Genomic DNA, 26,425 nt, shown 5'->3' on the forward strand with positions numbered 1-26,425 from the left:
GGACACAAGAGCTTACTGTCTATGAGGATGAGAGGGTGACACAAGAGCTTACAGTCTATGAGGATGAGGGGTGACACAAGAGCTTACAGTCTATGAGGATGAGGGGAGGACACAAGAGCTTACAGTGTATGAGGATGAGGGGAGGACACAAGAGCTTACAGTGTATGAGGATGAGGGGGTGACACAAGAGCTTACAGTGTATGAGGATGAGGGGGTGACACAAGAGCTTACAGTCTATGAAGATGAGGGGGGGACACAGGAGCTTACAGTCTATGAGGATGAGGGGAGGGACACAGGAGCTTACAGTCTATGAGGATGAGGGGGTGACACAAGAGCTTACAGTCTATGAGGATGAGGGGGTGACACAAGAGCTTACAGTCTATGAGGATGAGGGGATGACACAAGAGCTTACAGTCTATGAAGATGAGGGGGGGACACAGGAGCTTACAGTCTATGAGGATGAGGGGAGGGACACAGGAGCTTACAGTCTATGAGGATGAGGGGGGACACAAGAGCTTACAGTCTATGAGGATGAGGGGGTGACACAAGAGCTTACAGTCTATGAGGATAAGGGGGTGACACAAGAGCTTACAGTCTATGAGGATGAGGGGGTGACACAAGAGCTTACAGTCTATGAGGATGAGGAGGTCACACAAGAGCTTACAGTCTATGAGGATGAGGGGGTGACACAAGAGCTTACAGTCTATGAGGATGAGGAGGGACACAAGAGCTTACAGTCTATGAGGATGAGGGGGTGACACAAGAGCTTACAGTCTATGAGGATGAGGGGGTGACACAAGAGCTTACAGTCTATGAGGATGAGGTGACACAAGTGCTTACAGTCTATGAGGATGAGGGGGGACACAAGAGTTTACAGTCTATGAGGATGAGGGGGGACACAAGAGCTTACAGTCTATAAAGGTGTCTGGGATGGTAAATAACAGGGCTGCAAGTCTAAAACCACAGAAAAGAGCAGGAGCTAAGCTCACCCATATATACAGTATATGATATGTTATAGATGGGATTACATAGGGGGAGCCTTTGGATCTGTACATTGGGGGTCCTCTTGCTGTATACTGCACCCCCAGACGAAGGCTCTTTTCGAACCGAAACGCGCGTTGGGGCGGCAGTCATCCCCGGACATTGTGACCACTAGCACCTGCACGCGGTAAGGACTGGTTCTAATACCCCTCAATGCTTTTCGATGTACACTAGCAGTTACCGATGTGTATATGGATTGATCAATGCTGCTGTTTGCCCTGTGCTGATTGATACCAGTCCTTCCTTTCTATTCAATGGTTTCATTACACTGTCCCTATGTCCGGGCATAACTGCCTTTCTCTGCTGTACACCACCTGATAACCCTGTCATGTATAATCTAGCAATTTTTTAATTGTGTTTTTTTGGGTATATGTCTGCACTAATTACCCCACTATCAAAAACATAGTTTTGCCTCACTTTTTTCCTCTCAATTTGAGATATACAATAGGTAGTAAATATGCTGGATGACTTTGTAGACTGCAGTTATACACAGACCCCCTCTGTGCTGCCTCCCCCCTCCCACCTGTCCATCTCATCACTGTCCTGTCACCTCTATATAGAGGAGGGGGAGGGGGTCTGCACTTCACTGCTGGGCTGAGGGTCTCTGTGTCATTTCCTGTACAAGCCCCTCCGCCCCGGCTCCTCTACAGTCTCCAGCAACACGAGGTAAGGCTGTGTATAGTGTATGACTGTGTATAAGTGTATGTGTAGTGTATGACTGTGTATAAGTGTATGTGTAGTGTATTACTGTGTATAAGTGTATGTGTAGTGTATTACTGTGTATAAGTGTATGTGTGATGTATTACTGTGTATAAGTGTAGGTGTAGTGTATGACTGTGTATAAGTGCATGTGTAGTGTATGACTGTGTATAAGTGTATGTGTGATGTATTACTGTGTATAAGTGTATGTGTAGTGTATTACTGTGTATAAGTGTATGTGTAGTGTATGACTGTATAAGTGTATGTGTAATGTATTACTGTGTATAAGTGTATGTGTGATGTATTACTGTGTATAAGTGTCTGTGTGCTGGTTGCTTTGTGTTTCATGCCATTGTCCTGCTGGAAGACCCAGACATGACGCATCTTCAATGCTCTTAATTCGGGAAGAAGTTTGGTGGCCATAATCTCTCAATGCTCAGCCCCAGTCCTCCAATCCCCCCCCGATATGATGTTTCCACCTGTTATGGCAGCAGATAACATCCGTCACACAGCGGATTTGGTCATGTGTTGTAGGTGAATGACGCTGCGGCAGAAGAGTGACGGTCATTAGATGTGGAGCACAGCAACATTCCCATTTGATTGGTTTGCATACATTCGAACAATGGCTTATGATTGGCTATTAAAAATAACATCTCCTTTATTACCCCATCTTTCACAGTTGGGGCAGTGATTTTGCGGTTTTGGGATGATAAAAAGTACTTCATTAGTCTAACTGACCATATGTTCCTCTCCCGTGTCTCCTCTGGATTATCCAGGTGTCCAATGTTGAACTTCATACAGTTCTGGACATGTGTTTAGGTGAGCAAGACCTGGTGTGCCCTACAGGATTTTCGTTCATATCATTAGTATGTTATGAGCGATAACCTTCCAGACTGTGGTCCCTTCTCTCTTCAGGTCAGTGACCAGGTCCTCCTGTGAAGTTCTAGGCTTCAGGTCAGCTACCTGGTCCTCCTGCTTAGTTGTAGGCTTTAGGTTAGTGACCAGGTCCACCCGTGTAGTTGTGGGTTTCAGGTCAGCAAACAGGTCCTCCTGTGTAGTTGTGGGCTTTAGGGTTCATTCACATGGCCGTCTGCGGGGACGTACATGCGGCCGCAAATTTGCAACCGCATGTACGTCCCTATAGACGGCAATAGCGGCATGGCGCAGATACGGTGCCACACATGCTCTATCTTTCAGCGTGCGTGCGGCCGTGCGCCGCTATTCTCTATGGAGGGAGAAGGGGTCAACTCCTCCTCACCTCCAGCACACGGCAGTATGCTAGCACGGCGGGCATACCGCGTGTGAATGTACCCTTAGATCAATGACCAGGTCCTCCTGTGTAGTTGTGGGCTTCAAGATAGAGACCAGGTCCTCCTGTGTAGTTCTGGGCTTGAGGTCAGTGACCAGGTCCTCCAGTGTAGTTGTGGGCTTCAGGTCTGTGACCAGGTCCTCCTGTGTACTTCTGTGTTTCAGGTCAGCGACCAGGTTCTCCTGTGTAGTTGTGGGCTTTAGATCAGTGACCAGGTCCTCCTGTGTAGTTGTAGGCTTCAGATCAGTAACCAGGTTCTCCTGTGTAGTTGTGGGCTTTAGATCAGTGACCAGGTCCCCCTGTGTATTTGTGGGCTTCAGGTCATTGACCTGGTTCTCCTATGTAGTTGTGGGCTTGAGGTCAGCAACCAGGTCCTCCTGTCTAGTTCTGAGCTTCAGGTCAGTGACCAGTTCCTCCTGTGTAGTTTTTGGCTTCAGGTCAGTGACCAGGTCCTCCTGTGTAGTTGTGGGCTTCAGGTCAGTGACCAGGTCCTCCTGTGTAGTTGTGGGCTTTAGGTCAGTGACCAGGTGCTCATGTGTAGTTGGGGTCTTCAATTCAGTAAAAAGGTCCTCCTGTGTAGTTGTGGGCTTCGGGTCAGGGACCAGGTCCTCCTGTGTAGTTGTGGGCTTCAGGTCATTGACCAGGTCCTCCCGTGTAGTTGTGGGCTTCAGGTAAACGACCAGGTCCTCCTGTGTAGTTGCGGGCTTCAGGTCAGTGACCAGGTCCTCCCGTGTAGTTGTGGGCTTCAGGTCAGTGACCAGGTCCTTCTTTGTAGTTCTAGGCGTCAGGTTAGTAACCAGGTCCTCCTGTGTAGTTCTGGGCTTCAGGTAAACGACCAGTGTAGTTATGCGCTTTAGGTCAGTAATCAGGTAATCTGGTGTAGTTTTTGGCTTCAGGTCGGTGACAGGGTCCTCCTGTGTAGTTGTGGGCTTTAGGTCAGTGACCAGGTCCTCCTGTGTAGTTCTGGGCTTCAGGTGTGTGACCAGGTGCTCCTGTGTAGTTCTGTGTTTCAGGTCATTGACCTGGTTCTCCTGTATAGTTGTGGGCTTCAGGTCAGTGACCAGGTCCTGCTGTGTAGTTCTGGGCTTGAGGTCAGCGACCAGGTCCTCCTGTGTAGTTCTGGGCTTCAGGTCAGTGACCTGGTTCTCCTGTGTAGTTGTGGGCTTCAAGATAGAGACCAGGTCCTGTTCTGTAAAATTTGGGCTTCAGGTCAGCGACCAGTTCCTCCTGTGTAGTTGTGGGCTTCAGGTCAGTAACCAGGTCCTCCTGTATAGTTCTGGGCTTCAGGTCTGTGACCAGGTGCTCCTGTGTAGTTTTGTGTTTCAGGTTAGCGACCAGGTTCTCCTGAGTAGTTCTGGGCTTCAGGTCAGTGACCTGGTTCTCCTGTGTAGTTGTGGGCTTCAGGTCAGTGACCATGTCATCCTGTGTAGTTGTGGGCTTCAGGTCAGTGACCAGATCTACCTGTGTAGTTTTAGGCTTCAGTTCAGTGACCAGGTGCTCCTGTGTAGTTGTGGGCTTCAGGTCAGCGACCAGGTCCTCCTGTCTAATTCTGGGCTTCAGGTCAGTGACTAGTTCCTCCTGTGTAGTTTTAGGCTTCTGGTCAGTGACCAGGTGCTCCTGGGTAGTTGTGGGCTTCTGGTCAGTGACCAGGTCCTCCTGTGTAATTCTGGGCTTCAGGTCAGTGACCTGGTTCTTCTGTGTAGTTATTGGCTTCCGGTCAGTGGCCAGGTCCTCCCGTGTAGTTCTGGGCTTCAGGTCAGCGACCAGTTGCTGCTGAGTAGTTGTGGGCTATTGGTCTGTGACCGAGTCCTCTTATGTAGTTGCAGGCTTCACGCCAGAGACCAGGTCCTCCTGTGTAGTTGTGGGCTTCAGGTTAGTGACAGGGTCCTCCTGTGTAGTTGTGGGCTTCAGGTTAGTGACAGGGTCCTCCTGTGTAGTTCTGTGTTTCAGTTCAGTGACCAGGTCCTCATGTGTAGTTGTGGGCTTCAGGTCAGTGACCATGTCCTCCTGTGTAGTTGTGCGCTTTAGATCAGTGACCAGGTTCTCCTGTGTAGTTGTGGGCTTGAGGTCAGTGACCAGATTCTCCTGTGTAGTTCTGGGCTTCAAGATAGAAACCAGGTGCTGCTGTGTAATTCTGACCTTGAGGTCAGCGACCAGGTCCTCTTCTGTAGTTGTGGGCTTTAGGTCAGTTACCAGGTCCTCCTGTCTAATTCTGAGCTTCAGGCCAGTGACCAGGTCCTCCTGTGTAGTTGTGGGTTTTAGGTCAGTGACCAGGTCCTCCCGTGTAGTTGGGGTCTTCAATTCAGTAAAAAGGTCCTCCTGTGTAGTTGTGGGCTTCGGGTGAGGGACCAGCTCCTCCTGTGTAGTTGGGGTCTTCAATTCAGTAAAAAGGTCCTCCTGTGTAGTTGTGGGCTTCGGGTCAGGGACCAGGTCCTCCTGTGTAGTTGTGGGCTTCAAGTCATTGACCAGGTCCTCCCGTGTAGTTGTGGGCTTCAGGTAAACGACCAGGTCCTCCTGTGTAGTTCTGGGCTTCAGGTCAGTGACCAGGTCCTCCCGTGTAGTTGTGGGCTTCAGGTCAGTGACGAGGTCCTCCTTTTAGTTCTAGGCGTCAGGTTAGTGACCAGGTCCTCCTGTGTAGTTTTGGGCTTCAGGTTAGTAACCAGGTCCTCCTGTGTAGTTCTGGGCTTCAGGTAAACGACCAGTTTCTCCTGTGTAGTTATGCGCTTTAGGTCAGTAATCAGGTAATCTGGTGTAGTTTTTGGCTTCAGGTCAGTGACCAGGTCCTCCTGTGTAGTTGTGGGCTTTAGGTCAGTGACCAGGTCCTCCTGTGTAGTTGTGGGCTTCAGGTGTGTGACCAGGTGCTCCTGTGTAGTTCTGTGTTTCAGGTCATTGACCTGGTTCTCCTGTGTAGTTGTGGGCTTCAGGTCAGTGACCAGGACCTGCTGTGTAGTTCTGGGCTTGAGGTCAGCGACCAGGTCCTCCTGTGTAGTTGTGGGCTTCAGGTCAGTGACCTGTTTCTCCTGTGTAGTTGTGGGCTTCAAGATAGAGACCTGGTCCTGTTCTGTAAAATTTGGGCTTCAGGTCAGCGACCAGGTCCTCCTGTGTAGTTGTGGGCTTCAGGTCAGTGACCAGGTCCTCCTGTGTAGTTTGAGGCTTCAGGTCAGTGACCAGGCCCGCCTGTGTAGTTGTGGGCTTCAGGTCAGTGACCAGGTCCTCCTGTGTAGTTTTGTGTTTCAGGTTAGCGACCAGGTTCTCCTGAGTAGTTGTGAGCTTCAGGTCAGTGACCTGGTTCTCCTGTGTAGTTGTGGGCTTCAAGATAGAGATTAGGTCCTCCTGTATAATTCTGGGCTTGAGGTCAGCAACCAGGTCCTCCTTTGTAGTTGTGGGCTTCAGTTCAGTGACCTGGTTCTACTGTGTAGTTCTGGGCTTCAAGATAGAAACCAGGTCGTGCTGTGTAATTCTAGCCTTGAGCTCAGCGACCAGGTCCTCCTGTAGGTCAGTTACCTGTTTCTCCTGTGTAGCTGTGGGCTTAATGTCAGTGACTAGTTCCACCGGTGTAGTTGTGGGCTTTAGGTCAGTGACCAGGTCCTCCTGTCTAATTTTGAGGTTCAGGTCAGTGACCATTTCTTCCTTTGTAGTTCCATGCTTCAGGTCAGTGACCAGGTCCTTCTGTGTAGTTGTGGGCTTCAGGTCAGTGACCAGGTCCTTCTGTGTAGTTGTGGGCTTCTGGTCAGCGACCAGGACCTCCTGTGTAGTTTTAGGCTTCTGGTCAGTGACCAGGTGCTCCTGTGTATTTGTGGGCTTCATGCCAGTGACTAGGTCTTCCTATTTTGTTGTGGGCTTCCAGTAAGCGACCAGTTCCTCCTGTGTAGTTGTGGATTTCAGGTCAGTAACCAGGTCCTCCTGTGTAGTTCTGGGCTTCAGGTCAGTGACCAGGTCCTCCTGTGTATTTATGGGCTTCAGGTCAGTGGCCAGGTCCTCCCGTGTAGTTCTGGGCTTCAGGTCAGCGACCAGTTGCTGCTGAGTAGTTGTGGGCTATTGGTCTGTGACCGAGTCCTCTTATGCAGTTGTGGGCTTCACGTCAGTGACCATGTCCTCCTGTGTAGTTGTGGGCTTCAGGTCAGTGACCATGTCCTCCTGTGTAATTGTGGGCTTCAGGTCAGTGACCAGGTCCTCCTGTGTAGTTGTGGGCTTCAGGTCAGTGACCAGGTCCTCCTGCGTAGTTCTGGGCTTCAGGTCAGTGATGAGGTCCTACTGTGTAGTTGTGCGTCTCTGGTGAGTGACAGAGTCCTCCTGTGTAGTTCTCGGCCTCTAGACAGTGACCTTGTCCTCCAGTGTAGTTGTAGGCTTCAGGTCAGTGACCATATCTTCCAGTGTAGCACTGCTCTTTAGGTCACTGACCAGGTCTTACTATGTAGTTCTGGGCTTCTCATCAATGACCATTTCCTCCTGTGCAGTTGTGGGCTTCAGGTCAGTGACCATATCCTCCTGTGTAGTTGAGGGCTTTAGTTCAGTCCACCTGTGTAGTACTGTGCTTTAGGTCAGTGACGCATGTGAATGTACCCTTATGTCAATGACCAGGTCCTCCTGTGTAGTTATGGGCTTGAGGTCATTGACCAGGTCCTCCTGTGTAGTTGTGGGTTTCAGGTTAGTGACCAGGTCCTGCTGTATAGTGCTGGGTTTTAGGTCAGTGACTAGGTCCTCCTGTGTAGTTGTGGGCTTCTGGTCCATGAGCAGTTCCTCCTGTGTAGTTGTGGGCTTTAGGTCAATGACCAGGTCCTCCTGTGTAATTCTTAGCTCTAGGTCAGTGACCAGGTCCTCCTTTGTAGTTGTGGACTTCACATCAGTGACCAGGTCCTCCTGTGTAGTTGTGGGCTTTAGGTCAGTGACCAGGTCCTCCTGTGTAAATCTGGGCTTCAGGTCAGTGACCTGGTTCTCCTGTGTAGTTCTGGGCTTCGGGTCAGTGACCAGCTCCTCCTATGTAGTTGTGGGCTTTAGGTCAGTGACCAGGTCTTCCTGTGTAGATCTGGGCTTCGGGTCAGTGAGCAGGTCCTCCTGTGCAGTTCTGGGCTTCAGGTCAGTGAGCAGGTCCTCCTGTGTAGATCTGGGCTTCGGGTCAGTGAGCAGGTCCTCCTGTGCAGTTCTGGGCTTCAGGTCAGTGAGCAGGTCCTCCTGTGTAGTTCTTGGCTTCAGGTCGGTGACCAGGTCCTCCTGTGTAGTTCTGTGTTTCAGGTCAGCGACCAGGTTCTCCTGAGAAGTTATGGGCTTCAGGTCAGTGAGCAGGTCTTCTTGTGTAGTTCTGGGCTTCTGGTCAGTGACCAGGTCCTCCTGTGTAGTTGTGGGCTTCAGGTCAGTAAGCAGGTCCTCCTGTGTAGTTCTGGACTGATTCTTGACCTTTCTTAGACTCATCCTTACCCCATGAAGTGAGAATGAGGTAGATCAACAATCTACTTTATTCTCTAATAAATTAGCAAAAATGTCTGCTTCCTCGCAAAGCTGCTGTCTAAAGTCCTGGAGCCCATCCGCTTTATCTATAGAGTCTTTGGGCTTGGCCATGGTGGAGATGTTGGAGTGTCATTGATTTTGCTTGTAGCTACGTCATTTATACAGGAAGCCGTTCCAACAGAAACAACAAGTAATGAGTGCAGAGTAGGAGGAGCTACAGGTAATAAGTGCAGAGTAGGAGGAGCTATAGGTAATGAGTGCAGAGTAGGAGGAGCTACAGGTAATGAGGGCAGAGTAGGAGGAGCGACAGGTAATGAGTGTAACGTTGAAGGAGCTACAGGTAATGAGTGCAGAGTAGGAGGAGCTACAGTGGAGATCTCCTTTCATTGTTTCCCACCGTATATATACAACAAGATAACCGGCCTTTGGCCATAAATATGACACCAGACCGGGTCTATACATAAATGCAGCACCAGAACCGACCTCACTACATAAATACAGCAGTAGAATCAACCTCTTATTATATAAACAACAACAGAATAGGGCTCCGTGCTCAATTACAACACCAAAGCCAGATCTGTACATAACAGCAGCACCAGAATCTGGTTCCATCAACAAATACAACACCAGAACCAAGCTCTGTCCATACAATCAATGATAAAACCAGGCTCCATCCACAAATACACACTAGAAGTGGCTCTGTACATGTGTAGGTAAAGTACCCGGTATAAGTGGACATATATGTCGTGTCCTCAAATAATTTTTTGCAATAGACCCCCAATAAATATACATAATACAGCGCTATTCACTATTCAAATATACAGAGAAAGACACAAAGTATTCTAAATATTCATATCTTTACCAGGCTCCTCCCACTCACACCCCTCATTATTTCATATGGAGAATAATATATTCAGCAAAAAAGGCAAAATTATTAAAAGCTTATTTGTAAAATTAATAATGGACACCACCAGGATAAAAGATCGGAAACCAAGTACTGACATAATGATGTCACCCCCTCTGGCAGGATCTGTTCTTCTTTTTGCTTCTTATTTCCTTGCTTTTACAAAAAACGGCTTTTCAAATTATGCAAATGAGCCTGATGGGGCTCCGGGCTACAAAGGTGTTAATGGAGTCTGGAGCCCCTGAGCTTTATTTGCTTAGTCCTTATCCTTTCCCTCACATTATAACATAATCATGGCTGCAATTTTCTTACAAGATGATGATTTGTTCCACCGTTTCCCGTCCAAGGATGGAGAAAGAAAGAAGCCAGAAGGATAGAAGGATCCTGGAGCTCACCCTGGAGATGATCTCCTTGATAACCGGAGAGGTGAGAGTCTCCCAGGACACGGCTCTTATCTCTAGGAATAACAGCGGGAAATGACTGGAGAGGTGAAGGATTCTTAGGATCTATGTAGTGATCAGTGTCTCCCCATACACAGGATTACACAGTAGTGAAGAAGTCGTCTGGTGAGTGTGTGACCCCCCGTGTGTCAGGAGGATGGACCCAGAGCCCCATCACCGAACCTCCACCTCATTCACTGATACATGAGCAGAAGATCCTAGAACTTACCTCCAGGATCACTGAGCTGCTGAGCGGAGAGGTGAGCGCTGCCGGGAATGCTGGGACATTGTACAATAACACAAGGGAGGGGTCTGGGTGATGACTGTGTCATTGTGGGTGTCAGGTTCCTATAAGGTGTCAGGACGTCACTGTCTATTTCTCCATGGAGGAGTGGGAGTATATAGAAGGACACAAGGACCAGTACAAGGACATCATGATGGAGGACCACCAGCCCCTCACATCACCAGGTAAGAGGAGACCTTCCTGATTATAGAGGACAGAGCAGGTGTGAGGTCACCTCCTCCATCATCTCATCATCACATATAGACAATGGGGCTTATGATCAAAACGCTGGCGTAGAATCCCTGAAATAATCACAAATGGTGGCGTATCACTAGCATTTACAATTAATTTCCCCTTCACACCAGCAGGCATAGCGGGGCTATAGAGGGGGCGCGGGTGGCGGTGGAGTGGACCAGTATGGGGTATTCCTGTCTGTTGGGGCAAATCCCTAACACTGTCTCAGCGCCAACGTGCTGGCGGCGCCTATTTCTACATCAGGTAGGATTTGGTGTCGAAATAGAACACAGCGCAGCCACCTGCCGGATACATCAAGTGGCCTAATCCTCCAGAGCAGGAGTGCGAGAGTCTGATAAATAATCCCCACTGTGTATATTTCCTATAGACGGATACAGACAGAGAAATTTCCCAGAGAGATGTCCCAGTCCTGAAGATTCAAATGATTTTCCAAAAGTGTCCCCAGTACCTGACCACTGGTCCAGCAACCCACCCTGTGAACCATGTGAGGACCGGCCTCAGCTCATGGTTACTCTGCAGATGCCTGGTCATCTCCTCCTTTTTCCACTGGCCCAGTAACCATATACACCTCCTTGAAAGAGGAGTACATGACCATATTGTCCACTGCGAGTGAGACGTATAAAAATATGGAGCATGTGCAATTTTCCTCCATATTTCCGCTCCGTACGGCCCATAGAAGTCAATGGGAACATATAAAATATGGGCTATGTACTCGCTGTAAGTGGCTGTGCACCGTATACTGCCGTATATCCAGAACCAGTAGTATCCAGAACCAGTGAGGAGCGCTCTGTCATCCAGCCAATAGTCAGTCACCCATCACTTGCCCACCGTATTTAAGGATACAGTTCAATATGTTGCTATACGGCTGCAATACGTCCCGAAAAGACCATACGGTTGTGTGCATGAGGCCTTAAAGAGGAAAAAACGCACTGGGAGCTGGTTACTAGCTCTACCTCAGATGTATCAGTGTTTTTTACATTCCTATTAACTTCTATGGGCCGTACGGAACGGAAATACGGTGGAACATAGGGTATGCTCTATACTTTTATAGCGCCCGTATATATGGCCGTTTTTATACAGAGCTGTGCATTGGGCCTCAAACTGCTACCTTTATCGTAACCCTCCGGAACTCCGGACTGAGCGGTGCTTCTTCCCTGGACCGCCCCTCCCATGCCATAGGCCGGTGGTGCCTGCTGGGCTTTATGTGTAAGTCACCGCCTCCTCGGACCGCTACCTCATGAATACGCCAGACCGTTGTGGGCTGGGTGCGGCGTTCTGAGGCTATGGCGCTGCAGTGTCTGTCGGAGGGTTGTGATAAAGCTGGCAGTGTAACACGGCTACATCTGAGGCAGCACAGACTTTAGTAAGCAGCTCCTACTGCGTATTTTTAGGGTGACCGCTCCCCGTTATTCTCTTTTGTGGACTATACATGAGGAAAATGATCCATAGCACAAATCATAAAGGCGAAGAGTGTAAATTACAAGTATTTATTATACTCACAAACACAGATAGAAAAGTCGTGTTGCATCTTCTCCAGGCGGTGCGGCCGGTTACTGGGCCAAAAAGGAGGAGACGGAGCCTTAGAGCAGTTTTATTGCTTATTTGAAGCTCTTATATCCTGCATGAAGAGTCCATCTTCCTGGAGATTAGTGGTAAAGTCTTGGCACTATGGGATTCCCTGTGGTACCTGAGTGGCTGGCTGAGCGTGGCCTAGCGTTTTGTCTGGGTCACGGTCCCTGGTACTGGAGGAACAGGCCTCGTCCATGTCGGGTAGGTATCTGACAGGTGGGTTTACAAGAAAGGGAGATGCTGCTGATGTGTGACAGTTCTCCCTGGGGCACACCCGATGTATGTGTAGGGATCCCTGGGTGATGGTAAATGTCCTGTAGCCTAGGACTAAAGCACAATAAATTACCAATATCCAGAGGTCCATTTGTAACTAGGGGTCGTATGTAAGTCGAGTGTAAGTAGGGGACGCCTGTATAAGAATAATGGAGGCAGAACACAATGCAGCAATATGAACAGATGCATAACAACATAACTAAGGGGAACAGCGCACTCCCGTCTGAAATTCCCTTTGGAGATTTCACTATGAACTAATGTCTATAAGATACAATAAATACAATATAAAACACTAAGATAGTCCTGGTTCTAAACTCAGGAACAAGATCCATGGAATAAAGTTCAGTCCTGTTCATCCTGCAGGAACATCCTCCATGGGTAGTATCAGAATGAGCTCATTGATTGGTCTTGGAAATGTTTTAGACCCGCCCTTCCTGGAGATCTTCAACTCCACCTTCCGAATCTTTCCATCTTTGCTGGGAAGAACTTTTGTGACTAGTCCCATAGTCAATCCTTTCTGTTTGTTGTTCCTTCGTCAACACAAGGTCTCCTTCCTTGAGATTTGGTTTATGGTGTTGCCATTTTCTTCTTCCTTTCGCCATCTGTTCCAGAAGTAATCTGCTAAGTATTGTACACGTTTCCACTGCTTTTGGTAGATGTTTGCATGTGTATACTCTCTGCTCGGCAATAGTGGATGCCCGGTCTTCTGGGTGAGTAGTTGGGGTCAGTATGACTGGTGTTTCAGGATCCATTGATACTGGCACAAGAGGACTTGAATTGATGATGGCGGAAACTTCATCAAGAAGAGTAACCAGAGTCTATTGTGTGAGTCTTGAAGAATTCACATCCATTAGCATAGAATTTAAGATACTATGTGAGATCCCAATGATCCTTTCCCAGGCGTCTCCCGTGTGGGAACTATGTGGAGGATTAAAAGTCCAGGTGCAACCCTTCTCCGGATCGTACAGGCTGTTTACCACTGACAGGATAATATGTTTTGTAAATGCACAACTTACTTGAAGGCCGAAGGAGTCAGTTGACAGATCCCACCTCAGGCCTAAACTTCTTTGCATGGGTGGACTGTCCAGTCCCAGGTTTATGATCTGAGTGCATCATCTACATAGAAGTCCCTTATAACAAAGTCTCTGGCATCTGTTCCATACTCAGACTCCCCTTCTCTCGCAGTTCTGCGAAGGCCATAGGTTGCTACAGCAGGTGAAGGGCTGTTCCCAAATACATGTACCCCCATGCGATACTCCACCATCTCCATGCTGGGGTCATTGTGCTTGTACCACAGAAACCTCAGGAAATTCCTGTGGTCCTCTCTGACTAGGAAACAGTGAAACATCTGTTCTATATCAGCGGTGATGGCAACAGGCTCTTTCCTGAACCTCATCAAGACTCTGAGTAGGACATCATTAAGAGATACACCATGATGTTTGGAGCTTGAGTTAAACACAACCCTAATTAGATTAGGTTTCCGCGGATGGTATACTCCAATAGGTCCTCTTTAAAAGAGTCAACTCCTGGTTGATCCAAGCATACATTTCCTATGACTTCCCATCCCAAGTCCAGTCTCTGGGCATACGGGGCATAGTCAGGACCATTACACTATTGACACACCTTGTGTACCCTTAGATTGTCCCTGCCAAGCAGAAGTAGAATCTCGGCATCCATTATCTAAAGGTGGGATAACACTGACCAGGTGCCTTAGGTGTGGTTGGTGAAATGCAGCTTCTGGGGTGGGAATTTCATCCCTGTGATCGGGTATTTGGTCACATTCAATCAATGTAGGTAGAGGTATCTCCGTGTCCCCATTGATAGCAGTAGCGATGAATCCTTGTGCTCTTCTTCCACAAGTCTCTATGCTACCTGAACAGGTATTTAAAGTATAAGGTGTTGCAGGTCCCTTGATCCCAAAGGCTTCAAAGAACTTAGGTCCGGCTAGTGACCGGTTGCTTTGGTCATCAATGATCGCATACATTTTTATAGCCCTTTCTGGTTGTCCCTCTGGGTAAACCTTGATTAAACATATTCTGGCACAACATTTGTCTCTTTGGCTCTATCCACATACCTCCAAGCATGAGCACGAAACATGTGTGGTAGAGTTAGCAGGTTTCTGGGTCTCCCCAGCCATGGAGCAGGAATACTGGTAACTGCAGCTGGTGAATCTCTGGTGAGTGGGGTTAGGTGCATAGCTGTGGCATGTCTGTCGCTGTGATACTCCTCACACTCAATAGCAGATTTACAGTCCCTTGCCATATGCTCCAATCTGAAACATACCCCTAGCTCAGTGAGGATTTTCTTGCATTTCTGTATGGGTTTGGACCTAAATCCTCTGCATTTGTTTAGCGAATGTGTTTTTTTATGAATGGGACAGTCACAATTGAAGGACTTGTCTCCTGATACAGTTGTGGTGTGGAGCTTCAGAAAGTCAAGACTGGGGTTGTTTCTCATCTGGGCCTGTTCATCGATAAACCTGCAAAAATGAACAAATGGGGAAAAGGTGACATTGTGTGCCCTATTGTATCTTGAGACTGATGTTGCCCATTTCTCTTGCAAACTGTATGGCAGTTTTGTGACAATTGGGTTCACCCTATGGGCAGTATCCAGATAACACAATCCAGATAGACGAGGGTCTCTTTTGGCAAGTTCCAGTTCCATAAGCAGATCACTTGAAGCTTGTTGACCTCCTTGAGATTAATTTTTGGAACGTTCTGCAATCTCTTGAATAGGGATTTCTCTATCCCTCTAGCACTGCCAAAGGTGCGCTCAAGTCTCTGCCAGGCAGCGGCAAGACCTGCTTGTCCCACATTCACAGACAGTCCTGAGGCTCCTGATGCGATTTGTAGAGCCTGGTGCCAACCACTTGATAAGGAGGTCAAGCTCCTACTCTGCGGTTAGGTAGAGGTTGGCGATGGCAGCTTTGAAGGTTGCTTTCCAGGCTCTGTAGCTTTCTGCACGGTCGTCACATTTTTAGAGACTGGTGTTGATCAGTTCCCTGCTGACCATATACCTAGCAAACTCAGACATATCTGCTTTCTCACTGCTTGTTGCCGTTTCAACTTGTGGTTCCCCTTGGGCGTATGGGTTGCTTGGCGTGAAAGGGTGAGATGTTCCTGGGTAGAATGAGGTCGCTGAAGGGTTGAGCTGTGGTTTAGCCTCTGGAAGTTCTGATGACCGCTGCTTATGCTGTAGGCCAGAAAGTAACTGATAGCCATCTTGCTGAGATAACTGTCCATGAGAAGGTACATCAAGGTGAAGATTATTCATTTGTGCAGGTCCTATGGACGGCATTGGAACCTCAGGTAGAGCTGACTTGTAGGTTTCAGCATTGTCAGTTTAAACAGTACTGAGAATAGGGAGCGCTGCAGGTGACTGTTTCAGCAGATAATCACTTGTGCAATCAACTGGATTGTCTGTTTCCTGTGGTGGTGAGCAAACTGGATCAAGACCTTGGCTCAATGCTTGCTCAAGTACCTTTACTTAGGCCAGTGATGGCGAACCTATGACACGCCTAGTCATTTTTGTTGACACGCGGCCGCCCAGCGCCCGCTGTCCCCCCCCTCCCTGTGTAATGTGCTGCCCCAGTGTAATGTGCTACCCCTATGTTAATGTCCCGCCGCCCCCGTCCTTGTGTTTCTGTCCCTGTGCAATGTGTTCCCCCTGTGTTAATGTCCCTGTGTAATGTGCTGCCCCTGTGTTAATGTCCCGCCCCCGTCCCTGTGTTTCTGCCCCCTGCTTACCTGTCCGGCGCCGCGTTGGTCCGCCCACCTTCTGCAGCTCCTCCAGGCTGCAATGCGCGCTGCTCGTCACGTGACTGAGGCGACCTGACGTCAGGTCACGTCAGTCACGTGACCGGAGGCGCGCATTGCAACCTGGAGGAGCCGAGCCGCCTGCAGTACAGCTACAGGGAAGAAGACATCACTGGGTGAGTATGTAAGTTTATTATTATATTATATTTAAAGGGAGGGCGCTAGGGGTATTTTAGTAGTAAAGGGAGGCCGCTAGGGATATTTTAGTAGTAAAGGGAGGCCGCTAGGGGTATTTTAGTAGTAAAGGGAGGCCGCTAGGGATATTTTAGTAGTAAAGGGAGGCCGCTAGGGGTATTTTAGTATTTAGTAGTAAAGGGAGGCCGCTAGGGATATTTTAGTAGTAAAGGGAGGCCGCTAGGGATATTTTAGTAGTAAAGGGAGGCCGCTAGGGATATTTTAGTAGTAAAGGGAGGCCGCTAGGGATATTTTAGTAGTAAAGGGAGGCCGCTAGGGGTATTTTAGTAGTAAAGGGAGGCCGCTAGGGGTAATTTAGAAGTAAAGGGAGGGCACTAGGGGTATTTTAGTAGTAAAGGGAGGGCGCTAGGGGTAATTTAGTAGTAAAGGGAGGTCGCTAGGGGTAATTTAGTAGTAAAGGGAGGCCGCTAGGGGTATTTTAGTAGTAAAGGGAGGCCGCTAGGGGTATTTTAGTAGTAAAGGGAGGGCGCTAGGGGTAATTTAGTAGTAAAGGGAGGCCGCTAGGGGTAATTTAGTAGTAAAGGGAGGCCGCTAGGGGTATTTTAGTAGTAAAGGGAGGCCGCTAGGGGTATTTTAGTAGTAAAGGGAGGCCGCTAGGGATATTTTAGTAGTAAAGGGAGGGCGCTAGGGGTATTTTAGTAGTAAAGGGAGGCCGCTAGGGATAATTTAGTAGTAAAGGGAGGCCGCTAGGGATATTTTAGTAGTAAAGGGAGGCCGCTAGGGGTATTTTAGTAGTAAAGGGAGGCCGCTAGGGGTATTTTAGTAGTAAAGGGAGGGCGCTAGGGATATTTTAGTAGTAAAGGGAGGCCGCTAGGGGTATTTTAGTAGTAAAGGGAGGGCGCTAGGGATATTTTAGTAGTAAAGGGAGGCCGCTAGGGGTATTTTAGTAGTAAAGGGAGGGCGCTAGGGGTATTTTAGTAGTAAAGGGAGGCCGCTAGGGATATTTTAGTAGTAAAGGGAGGGCGCTAGGGGTATTTTAGTAGTAAAGGGAGGCCGCTAGGGATATTTTAGTAGTAAAGGGAGGGCGCTAGGGGTATTTTAGTAGTAAAGGGAGGCCGCTAGGGGTAATTTAGTAGTAAAGGGAGGCCGCTAGGGATATTTTAGTAGTAAAGGGAGGCCGCTAGGGGTATTTTAGTAGTAAAGGGAGGGCGCTAGGGGTATTTTAGTAGTAAAGGGAGGCCGCTAGGGATATTTTAGTAGTAAAGGGAGGCCGCTAGGGGTATTTTAGTAGTAAAGGGAGGCCGCTAGGGGTATTTTAGTAGTAAAGGGAGGCCGCTAGGGGTAATTTAGTAGTAAAGGGAGGGCGCTAGGGGTATTTTAGTAGTAAAGGGAGGCCGCTAGGGATATTTTAGTAGTAAAGGGAGGCCGCTAGGGATATTTTAGTAGTAAAGGGAGGCCGCTAGGGGTATTTTAGTAGTAAAGGGAGGCCGCTAGGGATATTTTAGTAGTAAAGGGAGGCCGCTAGGGATATTTTAGTAGTAAAGGGAGGCCGCTAGGGGTATTTTAGTAGTAAAGGGAGGCCGCTAGGGATATTTTAGTAGTAAAGGGAGGCCGCTAGGGGTATTTTAGTAGTAAAGGGAGGCCGCTAGGGGTATTTTAGTAGTAAAGGGAGGCCGCTAGGGATATTTTAGTAGTAAAGGGAGGCCGCTAGGGGTATTTTAGTAGTAAAGGGAGGCCGCTAGGGATATTTTAGTAGTAAAGGGAGGGCGCTAGGGATATTTTAGTAGTAAAGGGAGGCCGCTAGGGGTATTTTAGTAGTAAAGGGAGGCCGCTAGGGGTATTTTAGTAGTAAAGGGAGGCCGCTAGGGGTATTTTAGTAGTAAAGGGAGGCCGCTAGGGATATTTTAGTAGTAAAGGGAGGGTGCTAGGGGTATTTTAGTAGTAAAGGGAGGCCGCTAGGGATATTTTAGTAGTAAAGGGAGGGTGCTAGGGATATTTTAGTAGTAAAGGGAGGGTGCTAGGGATATTTTAGTAGTAAAGGGAGGCCGCTAGGGGTATTTTAGTAGTAAAGGGAGGCGGCTAGGGGTATTTTAGTAGTAAAGGGAGGCCGCTAGGGGTATTTTAGTAGTAAAGGGAGGGCGCTAGGGGTATTTTAGTAGTAAAGGGAGGCCGCTAGGGGTATTTTAGTAGTAAAGGGAGGCCGCTAGGGGTATTTTAGTAGTAAAGGGAGGCCGCTAGGGATATTTTAGTAGTAAAGGGAGGGCGCTAGGGGTATTTTAGTAGTAAAGGGAGGCGGCTAGGGGTATTTTAGTAGTAAAGGGAGGCCGCTAGGGGTATTTTAGTAGTAAAGGGAGGCCGCTAGGGATATTTTAGTAGTAAAGGGAGGGCGCTAGGGGTATTTTAGTAGTAAAGGGAGGCCGCTAGGGATATTTTAGTAGTAAAGGGAGGCCGCTAAGGGTATTTTAGTATTTAGTAGTAAAGGGAGGCCGCTAGGGGTATTTTAGTAGTAAAGGGAGGGCGCTAGGGGTATTTTAGTAGTAAAGGGAGGGTGCTAGGGGTATTTTAGTAGTAAAGGGAGGCCGCTAGGGGTATTTTAGTAGTAAAGGGAGGGTGCTAGGGATATTTTAGTAGTAAAGGGAGGCCGCTAGGGGTAATTTAGTAGTAAAGGGAGGGCGCTAGGGGTATTTTAGTAGTAAAGGGAGGCCGCTAGGGATATTTTAGTAGTAAAGGGAGGGCGCTAGGGGTATTTTAGTAGTAAAGGGAGGCCGCTAGGGGTATTTTAGTAGTAAAGGGAGGCCGCTAGGGGTATTTTAGTAGTAAAGGGAGGCCGCTAGGGATATTTTAGTAGTAAAGGGAGGCCGCTAGGGGTATTTTAGTAGTAAAGGGAGGGCGCTAGGGCTATTTTAGTATTTAGTAGTAAAGGGAGGGCGCTAGGGATATTTTAGTAGTAAAGGGAGGCGGCTAGGGGTATTTTAGTATTTAGTAGTAAAGGGAGGGCGCTAGGGATATTTTAGTAGTAAAGGGAGGGCGCTAGGGGTATTTTAGTATTTAGTAGTAAAGGGAGGCCGCTAGGGGTATTTTAGTAGTAAAGGGAGGCCGCTAGGGATATTTTAGTAGTAAAGGGAGGCCGCTAGGGATATTTTAGTAGTAAAGGGAGGCCGCTAGGGATATTTTAGTAGTAAAGGGAGGCCGCTAGGGATATTTTAGTAGTAAAGGGAGGCCGCTAGGGATATTTTAGTAGTAAAGGGAGGGCGCTAGGGGTATTTTAGTAGTAAAGGGAGGCCGCTAAGGGTATTTTAGTAGTAAAGGGAGGCCGCTAGGGGTATTTTAGTAGTAAAGGGAGGCCGCTAAGGGTATTTTAGTAGTAAAGGGAGGCCGCTAGGGGTATTTTAGTAGTAAAGGGAGGGCACTAGGGGTAATTTAGTAGTAAAGGGAGGGCGCTAGGGGTATTTTAGTAGTAAAGGGAGGCCGCTAGGGATATTTTAGTAGTAAAGGGAGGCCGCTAGGGGTATTTTAGTAGTAAAGGGAGGCCGCTAGGGATATTTTAGTAGTAAAGGGAGGGCGCTAGGGGTATTTTAGTAGTAAAGGGAGGCCGCTAGGGGTATTTTAGTAGTAAAGGGAGGCCGCTAGGGGTATTTTAGTAGTAAAGGGAGGCCGCTAGGGATAATTTAGTAGTAAAGGGAGGCCGCTAGGGGTATTTTAGTAGTAAAGGGAGGCCGCTAGGGGTATTTTAGTAGTAAAGGGAGGCCGCTAGGGGTATTTTAATAGTAAAGGGAGGCCGCTAGGGGTATTTTAGTAGTAAAGGGAGGGCGCTAGGGGTAATTTAGTAGTAAAGGGAGGGCGCTAGGGGTATTTTAGTAGTAAAGGGAGGCCGCTAGGGGTATTTTAGTAGTAAAGGGAGGCCGCTAGGGGTATTTTAGTAGTAAAGGGAGGGCGCTAGGGGTATTTTAGTAGTAAAGGGAGGCCGCTGCTGGACATGTTATTAATAAGGGGAGGCCGCTGCTGGACATGTTATTACAAAATTAGGTTTTTCCTAAAGGTGACACAGCACCCGAGTTATGCTCGTTTTTTTGGTGAATTTTGACACACCTAGCTCAAAAGGTTGCCCATCACTGACTTAGGCTAATGCGCTTTCCACTTTCATCTCTATCTGAGCCTCGCCTTCTGCTCTCTCGGCCTCGCCTTCTGCTCTCATGGTCCCGGCTTCTGCTCTCATGGCCTCGGTTTCTGCTCTCTTGGCCTCAGGTTTCTGCTTTCTCCGCCTCGGCTTCTGCTCTCTCGGCCTCAGGCTTCTGCTCTCTCGGCCTCAGGCTTCTGCTCTCTCGGCCTTGGCTTCTGATCTCTCGACCTCGCCTTCTGCTCTCATGGTCCTGGCTTCTGCTCTCATGGCCTCGGTTTCTGCTCTCTTGGCCTCAGGTTTCTGCTCTCTTGGCCTCAGGTTTCTGCTTTCTCGGCCTCGGCTTCTGCTCTCTCGGCCTCAGGCTTCTGCTCTCTTGGCCTCAGGCTTCTGCTCTCTTGGCCTCAGGCTTCTGCTCTCTTGGTCTCAGGCTTCTGCTCTCTTGGCCTCAGGCTTCTGCTCTCTTGGCCTCAGGCTTCTGCTCTCTTGGCCTCAGGCTTCTGCTCTCTTGGTCTCAGGCTTCTGCTCTCTTGGCCTCAGGCTTCTGCTCTCTTGGCCTCAGGCTTCTGCTCTCTTGGCCTCAGGCTTCTGCTCTCTCTACCTTTGGCTTCTGCTCTCTTGGCATCAGGCTTCTGCTCTCTTGGCCTCAGGATTCTGCTCTCTCTGCCTTGGCTTCTGCTCTCTTGGCATCAGGCTTCTGCTCTCTTGGCCTCAGGCTTCTGCTCTCTTGGCCTCAGGCTTCTGCTCTCTCTGCCTTGGCTTCTGCTCTCTTGGCCTCAGGCTTCTGCTCTCTTGGCATCAGGCTTCTGCTCTCTTGGCATCAGGCTTCTGCTCTCTCTGCCTTGGCTTCTGCTCTCTTGGTCTCAGGCTTCTGCTCTCTTGACCTCAGGCATCTGCTCTCTTGGCCTCAGGCTTCTGCTCTCTTGGCCTCAGGCTTCTGCTCTCTTGGCCTCAGGCTTCTGCTCTCTTGGCATCAGGCTTCTGCTCTCTTGGCCTCAGGCATCTGCTCTCTTGCCCTCAGGCTTCTTCTCTCTTGGCCTCAGGCTTCTGCTCTCTTGGCCTCAGGCTTCTGCTCTCTTGGTCTCAGGCTTCTTTTCTCTGAAGGCACGTCTTATTTTGGATTGCTCTGCATCTATGCGGGCCTCTAGTATTCTGTCACTTAGGACTGAGCTTCTCGAGCATGATGATCTGTATGTTCGTGAGTAATATTTGGATGAATTTGATGCATGCACTGGTCTCCTGTAAATGAGAGATATGAAGTTCCACTTTAGCTTTAGCATTCTGCACCATGGCGTCTCTGTCTACTGATTCTGCTTTTTTCAGCTCTGTTAAGGCTTCATCAATATTAGAGTCTTATAAGAAGGTGATGTACTTTGCCAGAAGTCGCTTATATCTTTTGTGCGCTGTATTCAGCTTTGTAACAGCATCTTGTAGCCTCTCAGCATTACCTTTTAAGGATTGAAAGCCTGACATGAGGGAGGTAACGCGTTCCCGTAGATCTTCCAGGTTATCACAGAACTCATCTTTTGTAGTGTGATAGTTTTCAATGACCTTTAGTCTCAGTTTGAGCGAGCGTCTTGGTCGTGCAATCTCGTCTGCTGACTTCCTTTTCCTGCTCTTCAAAATCATCTGAATCAGCTTGTCTCTGCTGTGTTTTATCACTGGGAAATTGTTCCACATCTTTTTCAACCATTTTGTTTTACGATAAGGTAACAATAAATCTAAGACTGGTATTGTAAAATAACAACGATGCAAATAGGTCTAAGTGTAAGGTAACACTGATGCAAATACTACTAGGAGTAGTACTGTAAGGTAACACTGATGCAAATACTACTAGGAGTAGTACTGTAAGGTAACACTGATGCAAATACTACTAGGAGAAGTACTGTAAGGTAACACTGATGCAAATACTACTAGGAGTAGTACTGTAAGGTAACACTGATGCAAATACTACTAGGAGAAGTACTGTAAGGTAACACTGACGCAAATATTACTAGGAGTAGTACTGTAAGGTAACACTGATGCAAATACTACTAGGAGAAGTACTGTAAGGTAACACTGATGCAAATACTACTAGGAGTAGTACTGTAAGGTAACACTGATGCAAATACTACTAGGAGTAGTACTGTAAGGGAACACTGATGCAAATACTACTAGGAGAAGTACTGTAAGGTAACACTGACGCAAATACTACTAGGAGTAGTACTGTAAGGTAACACTGATGCAAATACTACTAGGAGTAGTACTGTAAGGTAACACTGATGCAAATACTACTAGGAGTAGTACTGTAAGGTAACACTGATACAAATACTACTAGGAGTAGTACTGTAAGGTAACACTGATGCAAATACTACTAGGAGTAGTACTGTAAGGTAACACTGATGCAAATACTACTAGGAGTAGTACTGTAAGGTAACACTGATGCAAATACTACTAGGAATAGTACTGTAAGGTAACACTGATGCAAATACTACTAGGAGTAGTAATGTAAGGTAACACTGATGCAAATACTACTAGGAGAAGTACTGTAAGGTAACACTGATGCAAATACTACTAGGAGTAGTACTGTAAGGTAACACTGATGCAAATACTACTAGGAATAGTACTGTAAGGTAACACTGATGCAAATACTACTAGGAGTAGTACTGTAAGGGAACACTGATGCAAATACTACTAGGAGAAGTACTGTAAGGTAACACTGATGCAAATACTACTAGGAATAGTACTGTAAGGTAACACTGATGCAAATACTACTAGGAGTAGTACTGTAAGGTAACACTGATGCAAATACTACTAGGAGTAGTACTGTAAGGGAACACTGATGCAAATACTACTAGGAGTAGTACTGTAAGGTAACAATGATGCAAATACTACTAGGAGTAGTACTGTAAGGTAACACTGATGCAAATACTACTAGGAGTAGTACTGTAAGGGAACACTGATGCAAATACTACTAGGAGTAGTACTGTAAGGTAACACTGATGCAAATACTACTAGGAGTAGTACTGTAAGGTAACACTGATGCAAATACTACTAGGAGTAGTACTGTAAGGTAACACTGATGCAAATACTACTAGGAGTAGTACTGTAAGGTAACACTGATGCAAATACTACTAGGAGTAGTACTGTAAGGGAACAATAGTGCAAATACTACTAGGAGTAGTACTGTAAGGTAAAACTGATGCAAATACTACTAGGAGTAGTACTGTAAGGGAACACTGATGCAAATACTACTAGGAGTAGTACTGTAAGGTAACAATGATGCAAATACTACTAGGAGTAGTACTGTAAGGTAACACTGATGCAAATACTACTAGGAGTAGTACTGTAAGGTAACACTGATGCAAATACTACTAGGAGTAGTACTGTAAGGTAACACTGATGCAAATACTACTAGGAGAAGTACTGTAAGGTAACACTGATGCAAATACTACTAGGAGTAGTACTGTAAGGTAACACTGATGCAAATACTACTAGGAGAAGTACTGTAAGGTAACACTGACGCAAATACTACTAGGAGTAGTACTGTAAGGTAACACTGATGCAAATACTACTAGGAGAAGTACTGTAAGGTAACACTGATGCAAATACTACTAGGAGTAGTACTGTAAGGTAACACTGATGCAAATACTACTAGGAGTAGTACTGTAAGGGAACACTGATGCAAATACTACTAGGAGAAGTACTGTAAGGTAACACTGACGCAAATACTACTAGGAGTAGTACTGTAAGGTAACACTGATGCAAATACTACTAGGAGTAGTACTGTAAGGTAACACTGATGCAAATACTACTAGGAGTAGTACTGTAAGGTAACACTGATACAAATACTACTAGGAGTAGTACTGTAAGGTAACACTGATGCAAATACTACTAGGAGTAGTACTGTAAGGTAACACTGATGCAAATACTACTAGGAGTAGTACTGTAAAGTAACACTGATGCAAATACTACTAGGAATAGTACTGTAAGGTAACACTGATGCAAATACTACTAGGAGTAGTAATGTAAGGTAACACTGATGCAAATACTACTAGGAGAAGTACTGTAAGGTAACACTGATGCAAATACTACTAGGAGTAGTACTGTAAGGTAACACTGATGCAAATACTACTAGGAATAGTACTGTAAGGTAACACTGATGCAAATACTACTAGGAGTAGTACTGTAAGGGAACACTGATGCAAATACTACTAGGAGAAGTACTGTAAGGTAACACTGATGCAAATACTACTAGGAATAGTACTGTAAGGTAACACTGATGCAAATACTACTAGGAGTAGTACTGTAAGGTAACACTGATGCAAATACTACTAGGAGTAGTACTGTAAGGGAACACTGATGCAAATACTACTAGGAGTAGTACTGTAAGGTAACAATGATGCAAATACTACTAGGAGTAGTACTGTAAGGTAACACTGATGCAAATACTACTAGGAGTAGTACTGTAAGGGAACACTGATGCAAATACTACTAGGAGTAGTACTGTAAGGTAACACTGATGCAAATACTACTAGGAGTAGTACTGTAAGGTAACACTGTTGCAAATACTACTAGGAGAAGTACTGTAAGGTAACACTGATGCAAATACTACTAGGAGAAGTACTGTAAGGTAACAATGATGCAAATACTACTAGGAGTAGTACTGTAAGGGAACAATGATGCAAAAACTACTAGGAGTAGTACTGTAAGGGAACACTGATGCAAATACTACTAGGAGTAGTACTGTAAGGGAACACTGATGCAAATACTACTAGGAGAAGTACTGTAAGGTAACACTGATGCAAATACTACTAGGAGTAGTACTGTAAGGGAACACTGATGCAAATACTACTAGGAGTAGTACTGTAAGGGAACACTGATGCAAATACTACTAGGAGTAGTACTGTAAGGTAACACTGTTGCAAATACTACTAGGAGAAGTACTGTAAGGTAACACTGATGCAAATACTACTAGGAGAAGTACTGTAAGGTAACAATGATGCAAATACTACTAGGAGTAGTACTGTAAGGGAACAATGATGCAAATACTACTAGGAGTAGTACTGTAAGGGAACACTGATGCAAATACTACTAGGAGTAGTACTGTAAGGGAACACTGATGCAAATACTACTAGGAGAAGTACTGTAAGGTAACACTGATGCAAATACTACTAGGAGTAGTACTGTAAGGGAACACTGATGCAAATACTACTAGCAGAAGTACTGTAAGGTAACAGTGACATAAATAGGTCTAAGACTGGTAATGTATCGTCAGACTGACACAAATACTACTAAGATTAGTGCGATAAGGTAACGGGGACAAATGGGTCTAAGACTTGTAGCATAAGGTAACACTTATACAAATATTATCAAGATTATAAGGTAACAGTGACGCAAATAGGTCTAAAACTAGTAGTGTAAAGTAACCATGATGGAAATACTCCTAAGACAAGTCCTGTAAGGTAATACTTATGCAAATAGTTCTAAGACTAGGGTGAGACAGTGTAAGGCCAGATCACAGAGGACCCTCTGGTTTCTGTCTCAAAGGTCCAAGAAATCCTGGGAAAAGCCGTTACTGAAGACGGGAGGCTGATTGACCCCAAGTGATGAAACATCCTGCACTTCTAGGGGTCATCTGGTTCCCGTTCAGTCATCAAACCTTATTATACAAAGCGCCCATCACAGGGGCTCTGTGCCCAAATCTTACTACACATGTGACTAGGGGCATAGATCCTCCTGGTGATAGACACCGTGTAACCGGCAGCTTCTGCTCTCTTATCAGTCAGTGTCCGGGTCCGGGGAGGATTTACTTCTCCTTGATAGCGTTTCTATATTATGTCTACATTAACTCTTCACTTCCCTGACAGACACATTACTGGAAACTTCTCACAACCTGGAGACACGATGGCTGCCAATAGATACGACCACCGGGACTTCATTTTAGTCTCTTATCATCGATTTCATGGAAAGAGTAAAATATAGAAGACATCATCTCCAGTATAATACAATCTATTATATATATTTATCATATCAGAAACTGGGAAGACGTAGAATTGGGTTTCTAGGATTTCATTATTTCTAATTAGCGCTTAGTTATTATTAGTAGTTTTATTTTAGTAAAATTATTGGCCAATTTGTATCAGCAATACAAGATGTTG

At 46.7% G+C, this 26,425-nt stretch overlaps 2 protein-coding genes and 1 long non-coding RNA gene across 3 annotated transcripts in view; all 3 read left to right on the plus strand.

Moving 5' to 3' along the window:
* Positions 1–26,425, plus strand: part of LOC140119822 (uncharacterized) — a 661,039-nt gene that overhangs the window by 584,670 nt on the left and 49,944 nt on the right. The gene's annotated exons all lie outside the window — the stretch shown is intronic.
* Positions 1,636–10,389, plus strand: LOC140119984 (uncharacterized). Its single transcript, XR_011853431.1, has 3 exons — positions 1,636–1,707; positions 9,714–10,098; positions 10,183–10,389. It is a non-coding gene; the product is annotated as an uncharacterized lncRNA (long non-coding RNA).
* Positions 22,035–26,425, plus strand: part of LOC140119738 (uncharacterized) — a 40,774-nt gene continuing 36,383 nt past the window's right edge. Inside the window, exons 1-2 of the mRNA XM_072139093.1 lie at positions 22,035–22,057; positions 26,135–26,238. Of these exons, the coding sequence (XP_071995194.1) occupies positions 22,035–22,057; positions 26,135–26,238 (127 nt within the window). The remainder of the gene's footprint in view (positions 22,058–26,134; positions 26,239–26,425) is intronic.

This window comes from Engystomops pustulosus, chromosome 2, assembly GCF_040894005.1.
Source record: "Engystomops pustulosus chromosome 2, aEngPut4.maternal, whole genome shotgun sequence".
NCBI classification, from domain to species: Eukaryota; Metazoa; Chordata; class Amphibia; order Anura; family Leptodactylidae; genus Engystomops; species Engystomops pustulosus.